This window comes from Heterodontus francisci, unplaced genomic scaffold, assembly GCF_036365525.1.
Source record: "Heterodontus francisci isolate sHetFra1 unplaced genomic scaffold, sHetFra1.hap1 HAP1_SCAFFOLD_201, whole genome shotgun sequence".
NCBI lineage: Eukaryota > Metazoa > Chordata > Chondrichthyes > Heterodontiformes > Heterodontidae > Heterodontus > Heterodontus francisci.
Window position 1 is genome coordinate 2,482,893 of NW_027141653.1, and position 12,781 is coordinate 2,495,673.

A 12,781-nucleotide genomic window follows, 5' to 3' on the forward strand; every position below is an offset into this window, starting at 1 on the left:
CACTGATGACTTGGCCACGCTGGGAACCAAAGCGATCCCTCACCTCAAGGGTACAGTTGAAATCCCCCTCGTGGATGATACACTCGCCGCTATTGATAGAGCTCAAGAGAGCAGACAATTCTTTAAAGAAGCCCTCCTGCAATGTGCCAAGCCCGGGCACGTATATATCCACATGGTGGAGTGGCACGAAACCCAGGGAAACTGCGAGGTGGAGCTAGCGGCCTGGCACAAGCTCCTTGACATCCAAGATCACCGGCTGAAAAGTTGGGGACAATAAGATAGCCACCCAACAAGAAATATGGGTGTGGTCACTCATGTAGACCCATTCCTGCCTCTCCAGGAGCCAGGTGGCTTCGTCTCCCGGAATGGTGTAGTTTTCCTGCAGGAGGCTCACCACATAGCTCCCTTCCTGGAGGACAGAGAGATTATGAAATCTGCAGAGAGGCCCCCTGCTGCCATTGACGTTGGGGCTGGCTATGGTTATCTTGATGTCAAAAGTACTTTGATCCCATAACCAACACCTTACTGTGAAGAGGCAACGAAAGCAGACCTCACCTTCCAAACCCCAGCAACCCATTGAGCAACGGTTAAAGCCAGCGTCTCTCAACCAGTTTCACACCCGCACTATTCCCCGTCTTCTTGAGGGCAGCGCAGGCAGACTGGATGACTAGCGCCAGACTCAGTATCTGGCCGAAGGGCTGCTGAACTTCATTCCAGCAACCCCTGCATACAGCGAGGATGTCCCGAAATACTGTGATGGGGATGAGAGGAGACTCGGTGGGAGGCACGAGGTGGTCCACGGACTCACTAGCGATGGATTCATGGTGGTCCTCCGTGCCCCACACCGAGACCCCCTCCTCCTCCGGGTCGTCACTGCCAGCACCCGACACACACAAAACTCACACTGTCAGGTGGACGTCTCGGAGGTGCCAACTTGTCCCGGATCTGTCACGATCTCACCCCCAGGATCGATGATTGGGGAGTACTCAATGGGTTCTTCTGTGAAACTGGAGTTTATGTGCACCAGCGGTTCCGTAGGCCCCCCACACCCCACCCCTCCCCACACTCCCAACAACCTCTGTTTCCAAGCCAATGAGCGACCCAGTGGAAACGGTATTTCCCGACTCCAGAAATCCAGCCAGAGCCGGGACTAAAGGCGGAGAGGGGAGGCGATCTCCGGCCCCGTCAGAACCCACAGGTCCAGCAGGCAGGGCAACATTTTCCCTCGTAACTGGCTCAGTACGTCATGATCGGGAGTGAATTATGGCTGGGAGGGCCAACCCTTTGGGGCCTCACCCACCCTCCATGCAGGTCTCCCGATCCCAGTGGCAAAATGGGTGACTTTTTCAGAGGCGTCCCCAGGCTCCTCCATCACGAGCAGGGCTCTACTTGCTCTTTCGGGAGGGGCCACATGCAGAGTGGACTTCCGCTCCCTCCATCCTGATGGGTAGGGACCTATTGCCCAGGCTTTACAGTCTGGATGGTGGTTGGGGCAGGGGGAACCAGCGGACACACACCAGAGGACAGCGCCCCTCCAGCAGATGGACCTTGCTCTCAGGATCCTGTGTTACCTCTGTGGCACAACCTGAGGTGTGCTTTCTTCTCTTTTCCACATTAGGCCACGTAGGCTCAGAGAACTCCATGTCGTCAGAGGCCTCCGCCACCGTTCTCTCACGTTGACTAGTTACCCTGGGCCTGAATTAGCCCTGGGGCAAGTGGGTTCCCGGGTTCGGGACTTGGGCTGATTCCAGACTCAGATTGTGCCTCAGTCATCAGGGGACGCGCCTATCGGTGTTCATTCTTTCTCTTGGTCATCCTTCTACTCGGAAGGGCACACCCCTACTTTCCAGAGTCGAAAAAACCCAAGGCCTCCGGAACCAGCTGAGCGGTGTCTGTTAGAGGTGCAGGGGGATTGGGAAGAGGTGCAGCGGCGACACCTTAGGCTGCCGATGTGGGGTTGGGGGTGCCGGGAGTTTGGGGCAATTCTTTTGAAAGTATCCCACCCCTTTGCAGGAATGTTACCATCCGAGGTCGAAAAGACATGGTCGGCCATCCCTTGGAGCTGAGCAGCAAACTAGCCTTCCGTGACCTCCTCCCACGCTAACTGCCTCAATAGCCTGCGGCGTGAGGAGTAGATATGTCAGAGGCTGTTCTCCCGAAGACTGAGCGGTACTGGGGTGATCCCGAACCTCACCTCATCCAGATGACGCAGGTGGGTGAGGTTGAGCCCATCGAGAATAAAGGGCGGGACGTTCGAGAGAGTCACACGCTCTGGCGTGGATCCAGAGGGTCCACTTGCAGAAAAGCCCCGGACACGATGAACCCCCAGCTCAGGGCCCGGGCCCTTGCCTGCTCGGCCATCAGGAAAAACACTTCCCTGTCCATCTTTGAGGCTGCAACATTGGCCGAGGGGCCGACAACCTCTGTCATTGCCTCAATGCTTTCCTCAATAGTTATGGTTTGTTGGGTGTAATTCTTCACTCCATGCTTTGATGTCAGCATTTTAAATGTGATGGGGATACAGGAGCGGCTGAAACAGCTGCTGTAGCAGAGGAAGGCCCCACCACTGGAGACGAATGTGAAGCCATGCGCTGGAAGAGTCAGACCCAACGTTAAAAAAAAATAGATCTGGAGAGAATATTAATAAATAAATAACAACAAATTGTCCAACAAATACTGTACTGGAGATTATGGTAGGAGAGAGAGGGTGAAGGGGAAAAAAGGCCAGGAGAAATCTTTGCCGAACTTAATTCAAGGCAGTCCATTCGCTGGTCTTGCAGTTGGAGGTGGTCGGTGGGGGGCGGGGGTGGCGATGCCTTCTCCTGGGACAGCTGTAAGCTGCCCAGGCACACTTTGCTTCCAGTGTTGAGGGAAAAAAGAGAAAGTTTCATCACCTGGGCAGTTCCAGCTATCCCAGGCTAGGTTGTTGGGGTGGGGAGGGAGTTCCTATTTAATGCTGTTAAACACAGGACCTCCCTGTCCTTGCTCCAGCCAAGAACTTTAGGCCTCATCCTTCCCGCTCCCCACAATAATCAATCAAGAAGCCAAACTCACAAGAGCTGCCAGTTCTTTTGGCCTCCTCTGTTTCCCTCATTCAAAATAAGGAGGGATGTAAAAACCTTCCTTTCAATCTCGGTCTTTCTACTTGCAACTGTCACGCAGCCGCCACCTTATAGCTTGCATCACACAACCACGGTCAGGTGAACCTCGTTCACCACACAGCACCTCCAATCAGGCAACAGCCAACGCCGTACTGTACCTGTCCTTGGAGTGTTTGATGCGGCAGTGTCGTGGGAGTTTTATTCTATCTAACCCCGTTTTTTAACTTTTATTAGGGGAGGGAGATTAGCTCTGTATATAACCCCGTGCTGTAACTCCCCCAGGAGTGTTTGATGGGGACAGAGAAGAGGGAGCTTTACTCCATATCTAACTCGTTTTATTTTTATTTTTTATAAGGTGGTATTTATACCCCAGGCCACTTTGTATTATTTTTGTTGAGAAGGCCTTTATTCACCAGGTCACCTTTAAATACATTTTATAATAACTTGATCAAAAACAGCTAAATGAACCAAAACCTCAAATTAAAATGTCATTTTCGGCTTCAGTGATACACTCCAGCCCCTTCGGTGCCCACCGGTTGCGAAGGCCTCAAGCATACTGGCGGACACTGCATGCTCCTTCTCCAAGTACACCTGAGCGGTAACATAACCTCGGAGGAGTGACAGGCAATCAGGGCGGACGGGCCCCGACAGCTCTTGGCCTGGACCTGTGAATTGCCACCTTTGCCAGGCCCAGGAGCAGCCCGACGAGGGGATCGTCATGCCAGACCACGCCACACCACCCTGGGTGCACAAAGGCCAGCAGCGCCAGGTGAACTGCAAACGAAACTTGAAGAGCAGCCCCTTTAAATATGTAAACAGGGGACGCAAATTCACACATATATACGTGGAACATGGACTCGTCCAAGCCACAGATGTTATAGCCAGACTGGGAGTCCGTGAACCTGCTTAAAGGTCTATTGCACGGGACTACCCTATGCAGCACCTTACACCCCAGCTCCCTGATGTAAAGTGGGGAGGACTCCCATGTAGAGAGACCGGCACCGGGGATTCCCCTCACTGCTAGACAGTAACACAAACTGCCAGGGCATGTCTGGAAAGCTGACGAGGGCGAGGAAGTGGAGAGTGTGCAGGAGCATCCCGTGCTGGAAACCCCTCCATGGCGTTTGGAATGGCATGGAGGGTATTTACGAGAGGCGGCTCGGGTTGTGTGTTACCAAATCCCGAGGAGGGTTTCAAGGCCTCAGGGTCCGATGAGCAGTTTCGGCCGAGCGTGGGTCAGCTCGGCCAGGACTACTTCACACTCCTGAGCTCCATCATCACACGCAATGAGAAGCGTCCCGGAGGTTTCGGCTACTCTTACACCCGTCGGTGCGTCCCCTGCACAACAAATCCATAATTCCTGTGCCATAAGCCAATCTCATACATACCACATCGACCGGGTAAATGTGGTTCGTTATTGTGGTCCAAAAAGTGTGGAATTGAAAGGCGTTGATTTGAACTGTTTGTGCAGTGACTGTAATTAATGTCAATCTCCTTGGACCCTAATTGCATCACTGGAGGTTGTTCCTCGTCTATTAATAAGGGACTCCTTTAAGTGTCTTATCCCGCAGTGTCAGCTGGAGTATCACCCCCGGCACTAACAGGGATCAGAGGCTCCAGTGAGAGGGAGAGGATAGATCAGAATCTGAAAGCAATAGATTGTAATGTTACAATAATGGGTCCGAATTTGAGAACAATAGATTGGAATGTTACAATAATAGGTCAGAATCTGAAAGCAATAGATTTGGATGTTGCAACAATTGCCATGAGTTTATCCGATTGGTTTGGCAAGCTAACTGCAGATTATGATTGGATAACACTAGATTGGCGGATCATTTGTGCCCTTCAAATGATTCAACGTATTTACTATCCCATCCTGGCTATTGTTGGTATCCCAGGTAAGTCTCTCTGTCCAGTTATTAATTCTATAAATCGTGCTTAGCTGTATTACTGCTCTTGTCATTTACTCTGCTATCATTGCTACTGTTGGCTTTCCTGGTAAATCTCTATCTCCAGCTATTAACTCTGTAAGCCATTGCTAACTGCATTATTGTTCTTTTACTTTACTGTCTCATCTTTGCTACTGTTGGTGCCCCTGGAAAATTTCTCTATCCGGCTAATATATGTGCAAAGCACAATTAATTGCATGGTTGTCCTTGTTATTTAAGTTTTGGAAATTGGGGCCATTGTTTGCCACACCCAGCACAAACGCTGCTTTCTATCCAATGAATTCACGAATATTTGAGCCTGAAACAGGGTCTTCAATTTCTGAATGATTCATTGACCGTGAGCTGAGTTCCAATACCGTATCCTGTCCATCACCAATCCTGTCTACTACCACACCCGTAATATCCTCTGTCTTAGGCCATCTGCTCCTTAAACAACTGTCTATCTCTTTGTTAACTCCAGAGTCGAATATCCCAATGCTACCCTGACAATCCTCTCAGTTACAAACCTGCATAAACCATAGCCCATATAATTATGTGCTGTCATATCCTAACTCACATCAAATCCTGATCACCCATCACCTCTGTGCTTACTGATCTACAATGGTTTCTGGTCTAGGAGCATCATAATTGTAGTAGTCGTATTCTTGTGTTCAGAGCCCTCCATGACCATTTCTCCTCCAATTAGTCCCGTTCTGCTGTCCGATTCCCTTATTCAGGCAATGTGTTTCCCTTAGAGTATTTATCCAATTCACCTTTGAAAGTGTTTTGTTTCGCCCTCTCTCCCTCTCCGTGGCTGCAGTTCTGGGTTCCAATAAGCTACTTGTGCCAAGGATGTGTAGCCTAGAAGCCTTAACATGGTGAGGGCTGTTTGTGGCTGCTCTCCAGTGGTGCTCCATGCTGAGGAGAGTGTTCTGGTAGGATTGACACATGTCTTTCAATCTTGCTCTCTGCATGTCCACTGTCCACCCGTGTTAGTCACTCTCACCTGAACTTGCATACAGCAGCACAAGAAATCCCCCTCTCGTGTTATTTAAAAGGAACAGGCCACCAACTTACAGGTGAGGTGCTTTTGACTTACTACTGCTATTGTAAGGTTAGTGGAGGTGCTGCGGATGGTTTTATGGAGGTTCTGTTGTGAGCTGCTGCTGACATTAAGGGAGGTCAGAGGATTTGGTGACCCAACTCCGTACGAGGTATGGGAACTGTAGTTACACTGGCTCTGGGTATGTAACATGACCAACCAATGGAGCAGAGGCTGAAGAGTGGGAACGCTCTGTAAAGAGGGAGGAGGAGGGGGGCTCTGCCCCACCCACCCCGGGTTTTCCAAGAGCATTTTTCATACCTGCACCTATCCGATGGGCAGTGTGTGAGGTAACTCTGATTCAATCAGGACGTGGTCACAAAACTGTGCCACCTCCTGCAACACGACCTGGAACCTCACACCAGGGTGAGGACGGAGCTTCCAGTGGCTGTTAATGTCACAGTTCCATTAACCATCTATGTATCTGGATCTTTCCAGGTAGGAGTGGCTGAGGTATTTAGAAGCAGGAAATTCGGCCTTTCCACTCCATGCCGGTTCAGTGCAGAGCAATCCAGACAGTCCCAATCCCTGCTTGATTCTGGGTTATGTTGCCAAATCTCTGGAGTGGAGCTCAAATCTATTTGGACTCAGGGATGATTCCAGTAACCCTGCGAGTTCATTTGCTTCAAGTGCCCATCCAGTTTCCTCTTGAGATTATTGATTGTCTCCACTTCCACACCCGTGTGTCTAGCAAGTTCCAGGTAATTACCACTTGCTTCTTAAAAATGTTCTTCCTCATATCCGCCCTGCAGTTCTTCCTCAAGACTTTCAATCTGCGCCACTCGTCCTTCGTCCATTAATTAGCGGTAAAAGCGTTTTTTTTGTCTGTCTAACTTACCTAAGCCTGCCATAATCTTGTACACTTTTATCAAATCTTGCATCAGTCTTCTTTGTTCCAGGGAGAACAATCCCAGCGCTTCCAATCTAACCCTGTAACTAACCCCCAACCCCGCCCCATCCCTGGAATCATTCGGGCAAATTTGTTCTGCACTCTCTCAAGGGCACTCGAATCCTTCCTGAAGTGTGGTGACCGGAACTGGACTCAAAACTCCAGCAGGGACCGAACCAGAGATTTCTAAAGGTTCCACATAACTTCGCTGCTTTTGTACTCTTTGCCTTAAGATCCCATATTCTTTACGAACCAATCTCTCAATACGTCTTGCCACCTTCCAAGATCGATGCTCAAGTAGTCTCAGGCCCCTCGGATTATCGACACACTTTCAAACATTTTTCTTATTCGTTCATGGGATGTGGGGAACACAGGCCACGCCATTATTTATTACCCATCCCTAATTGCCCTTGAACTGAGTGGCTTGCTAGGCCATTTCGAGGCATGTAAGAGTCAACCACATTGCTGTCGATCTGGAGTCACCTGCAGGCCAGACCAGGTAAGAACAGCAGGTTTCCATCCCGAAAGGACAACAATCGACAATGGTTTTAATTCCAGATTTATTAATTGAATTCAAATTCCACTTTCTTTCAGGTAGTGGGATTCGAACCCATGCCCCCAGCGAAATACCTGGGTTTCTGGTCCAGTGACAATACCATTACGCCACCGCCTCCCTGTGTAATTATCTGTTCTTACGACCTGGGCAAGAGGCGTGCATTGCTCATTCAGTCCCACATCTCCACAGGTCAAAGGACATATTTAAATTTTCCCTCTTACTGAAATAATAGATCAGATGCAATTTTTGTCCCCAGAATAAAACACACCAATCAGGATTTCTATACTAGCAACCTAATTATCTATTTAGTATAACCCAAACCGTAACCAAAACTAAAGTAATACAAAGGCGTAAATTAGAAATATTAAAACTCTTTATTTATCCTAGCCCTCACACACACATTCACATGCACAACCGGTTAACTGGGAAAACATTGATTTTTTTAACAGCTGTTACAAAAAATATAGAAGGAATAAAAATAAGTTAGACTGAAGAGAAAATGTGGAAGTCCTTTGATTTGGGGAGGTCTCCCAAAGTCGAATTGGTGAATGCCAATAGGATCTTCCGAGAATAGTTCTTTGCAGAGGATGTTGGTGATCAGTCTTGATAGGCTTTCAAGAGATGCAGTTACAGAACGCTTGACGTAGGTCTGACATCAGGTGTGCAGCAACAAGTGCTTAACTTCTCACACAATTGATGCAAAGTTCCTTCAAAGATGCAGAATGTCTCCAAAGAGCGGTAATAGTTGGACTTGATACAGGATTTGTCTTTTCAAGAGAAAGATAAGCAGGGTCTTCTTCTGTTGTGCTGGCAAGTCAGGAAGCAAACTTCTTTCTGCCCTATGGCGAAAACCAACTGGCTTTTTAACAGTTCAAAGTGAAACAAATCAGTACAGCAGCAATCCTGTGACCGTTGTAAATCGTGGTCTCTCATTTCCTTGCAAACATCTCCCCCCTCAGGTTAGAACACGCCTGCTGTGTTTCCGTGAAATTACATGCTATCCGGTACTTGTTTACTAGCCAAAAACAGGAAAGGTCTGGTAACTTATTTTAAAAACAACCACAAAGCTAGAAACAAAGAAAATAGGAACAGGAGTAGGCCATTCGGACTTTCCAGCGTGCTCCACCATTCATTATGATCATGCCTTGATCATCCAACTCAGTAGTCTGCTCCCGCTTTCGCCCATCCCCTTTGATCCCTTTAGACCCAAGGGCTATATCTAACTCCTTCTTGAAAGCATACAATGTTTTGGCCTCAACTGCTTTCTGTTGTAGCGAATTCCATAGGCTCACTACTCTCTGGGTGAAGAAAGGTCTCCTTATTTCAGTGCTCTAAGGTTTATCCCGTATAGATAGAATATGACCCTTGGTTCTGGACCCCCCACCATCGGGAACCTCCGTACTGCATCTACCTTGTCAAGCCCTGTTAGAATTTTAGAGGTTTCTATGAGCCCCACCCTGCTCACTAGTCTGAACTCCAGCGAATATAATTCTAACTGACTCAATCTCTACTCATACGTCAGTCCCGCCATCCCATGAATCAGTCCTGATTCAGCCTTTTCAGTTTTAAAATGTGGAATCTCAAGTTTTTCTTTTGAACGAAACTCTTGTTCCAATTAGATATTGTCTCTCCTAGTCCTGTAACAAAATGCATCACCTCACAGTTGCCAGTATTATATTCCACCTGCCACTTGTTGTCCATTTTGTTCGCCTATCTGTGTCCTGTTGCAGGCGGTTTCAGTCATCGCCACAGTTTGCCATTCTTCCAAGCTTGATATCATCACGAAATATTGAAATTCTACTCTGTATTCCAAGATACAAGCCATTGCTACATAACAAACAAAGTAGTGGTCGCAGCACTAACACTTGTAAAAAACCCACTGTCGAACATCCTCAAATCTGAAAAACAACCATTTATCACGATTCGCAGTTATCTGTCCTTAAGCCAATATTTGATCCAGTTGGACACTGACCCTCCAATTCCAATTGACTCAATTTTGTTATCCAACCTTTTATGGGGTCCTTTTTCAACGCTTTCTTAAAATCCATGTATTGAAAGTCCAATGCATTTCATTCATCAGCCTTCTATTTTACTTCATGAAAATTTTCAGTTAGCTTAGTCATGCATGATCTGCATTTAACAAGTCCCTCTGACTATCCTTAATTAATCAAACCTCTCCAAGTGACTGCTCATTCCACCCTCCCCTCACCCCTCCCCCCACCCCCCACGCATTCCCCCCTGGCCCCGATGTTTGACACACCAAAGATGTTAAACTCACTGGCCTTCAGTTGCGTTTTCTGTCAATTTATCTGGAGGATGATTGTGGCCATCTCTGAGGTGAGGCGATTACATCATTTTCACAGTCAGCAGGGAGAAGCTGGAAGAGAGTTCCCGTAGCTTTGTCGTGATAGCTGGATTCCTGATGGTGTAGGTGATTTTGGGCGCCTTCCTATCAACGGGGAGCGAAACAGGACCTGAAAGAACTCTCACTCCATTAATGTACGTTGGTGTGTGAGCATGTCAGTGTGTGAGCACATCCCGATTAGACCCCGCGACTGTGCCACATTTTTCTGGTGTCTGGGGCACCAACGATGGGCTTGGCCCAGGCCTGGTGTAGTACTAGCAGTGGCCTTCGCTCTCTGACAGGCCATAGCTACCACAGTTCACTTACCTGGTGTCTGTGGCTCCAGAGATGGACCTGCTTACAGCCCTGGAATAGTTCCAACAGGGGCCGCTGCTCCCCGACCCGATCAAGTGTTGTCACCACACTTACCTGGGGTATGGAGCTGCAGCACTCGTCTTTGTCCCAAATCTGGTGTGTTACTGGCAGTTCCACCGCTCCCGGTGGTGTTTACATTTCTAATGAGCTCCTGGCCCTCTGATTGTCCAGCAGCTTTGGCAAGCGGTATCCCTATCTTAAAAGGTATGGGGACCTGAGCATCAGGTAGTCAATTGCCCGAGCATCACTGAATTAGTGGGGGCTCCGGATTGCCTAGGCGAGGTTCCCCTCACCTTCGCCACCCCCACTGGGTCCACTAAATGTGGTTCCCTGTCCCCATTATAAATCCCTGTCACTGGTATAATGATTAGATCCATCACTGAATGCAGTAACGAACTTAAAAAATTCACCACAATCTCTTTCAAACTGTTGTTTTTACTCCGAGGCTGATAAATTTCCTTGTTTGCATTTAACTTTGTGACGATTGAGATTATTTGTTTCATTGATTTTTCAGTGGACTCATTTCCAATTATTGTTTTGAAATAATTGAATTCCATGTTGCCTGTCACAGGCGAGGGAATCTCTCTCTCAGTCCAACATTTAACGTTTTATACAAGAGCAAAGTGCTGCAGATGCGGGAAATCTGAAATAAAATAGAAAATGCTGCAGTTATTCAGAGGGTCTGGCAGCATCTGTGGAGAGAGGAACAGAGTTAATGTTTCAGGTCAGTGACCCTTCATGAGAACTGGAAGAGATTAAAGATGGAATATTTTTTTAACCGAGTCCGGGAAAGGAGATAAGGGGAGGATTATGTTTAACATTCAGTTTAGCTATTCTTTTGTTATATAATCTCTCCTGCCTACCACCCTATCACAGACCTTCGCATTTGTTCTTTCAGGTCCAATCATTTCAATACATCACTGGATACAGGAACATATTTGCAAATCTCAATACTTCTTCAATCCAACTGGTAACTTTGCTCCCAGCCTGATATATAATTTCTCTGTTTGTTTCTCTTCCTCACAGTTAACTTGCTGACGATTGGGATCCTGTCTCGGGGAAAGTGTGGTCTCTCCAAATGTGTCACTCGCTACCTGGTGGCCATGGCAGTGGCGGATCTAGTGGTTATTATCCTCGACCTGCTACTGAGGCATATTCCTATTGTTTATCGTGAACAGTTTCAGTTCCTGCGGTATTCCATCCCCGTATGTAATATCCACGCTGTCCTGCTTTATTCAGCCATAGACTGTTCTGTCTGGTTCACCGTCACTTTCACCTTTGATAGATTTGTGGCCATTTGCTGCCGGAAGCTTAAAAGTAAATATTGCAGCAAGAAAACGGCAGATGTGGTTCTGGGAACAGTGACTGTGCTGAGCTGTTTAAAGAACATCTTGTGGTATTTTATGTTAACAGGTTGGTATTGGCTGCTGAACCTCCCCTGGTTTTGTGTTGTGAAAGATCATATTCAAATATCTCTTGTCTGGGGATCAATCGAGTTCCTCCATCATATTCTAACTCCATGCGTTCCATTTGTGGTGATTCTGCTGCTCAATGCTTTCACTATCAGACACATTTTAGTGAGCAGCAGAGGACGCAGGAGACTCCGGGCTCACAGCAGTGGGGAAAGTTGCAGAGACCCAGAGATGGAGAGCCGAAGGAAATCCATCATTTTACTGTTGGTTATCTCGACCAATTTCATCCTGCTATGGGCAGTGCTTATGGTGTATTCGGTATGGTGGCGGATGTGGTATTTGGGGTATGAATCTCTATTTCTCCCTGGCTTTTTGCAGGAACTGGGTTTCATGTTGCAGCTCCTGAGTTGCTGCACAAACACTGCGATTTATGCCGTGACTCAGACTCAGTTCAGAGAGCAGTTGAAAAATGTGCTGCAATATCCCTTTACTCCAATTATTAAATTCATTCAAAGATAAGAGGAACTGATTCACTGACTATTTACAACATCCGTGGATGTGGGGGCGGGGCTAGAATGTCGCTATGGTGACAGAGCGGATCGAGACCTATCTCGAGAGCGATGGAGCGGGGTCGGGGCCTTTCGCCTGGCAGCCATAGCAGGGGCGAGGCCAGTCGCTATGGTAGAGCAGGGCGGTGCCGAACCGTGTGGAGACAGAGCGGCGGTCGGTCCTGTCAATATTGTGCAGAGCAGGGGCCGGTGTCAGAGCGGGACGGCTCCTGTGGTGGCTCAGCGGGGTGCGTGTCCTGGAGGTGTGATGATGGTGCTGGTGGGGTCCGGTCACGATGCTGACTCAGTGTGGGGCGGGATTTCGTTATTGTGACATTACGGGGCGTCGCTTGTCGCTATAGTCAGAGCCGTGCGGGGTCTGTCGCTATAGTGGCTAAGCGGAGGCGGGGCATGTTACGATGTTGACAAAACGACACCGGGCTTGCGGCCAAAATGACAGAGCGGGCTCAAGGACAGTCCTATTTTGACAGATCAGAGCCATGTCATGATGGTTAAAGAGCAGCAG

At 48.2% G+C, this 12,781-nt stretch overlaps 1 protein-coding gene across 1 annotated transcript; it reads left to right on the forward strand.

Moving 5' to 3' along the window:
* Positions 1-4,776: 4,776 nt before the first annotated feature.
* On the forward strand, positions 4,777-12,226 carry LOC137364278 (probable G-protein coupled receptor 139). The gene is made up of 2 exons (XM_068027601.1): positions 4,777-4,999; positions 11,322-12,226. Exons 1-2 carry the CDS (start codon positions 4,777-4,779, stop codon positions 12,224-12,226), a joined length of 1,128 nt encoding a protein of 375 aa, XP_067883702.1.
* Positions 12,227-12,781: the final 555 nt, after the last annotated feature.

Coding starts and splice junctions, on each gene's coding strand:
- LOC137364278 (XM_068027601.1), top strand. CDS start 4,777: ATGGGTCCGAATTTGAGAACAATAGATTGGAATGTTACAATAATAGGT. Junction 5,000..11,321: donor GGCTATTGTTGGTATCCCAG/GTAAGTCTCTCT, acceptor TCTTCCTCACAG/TTAACTTGCTGACGATTGGG.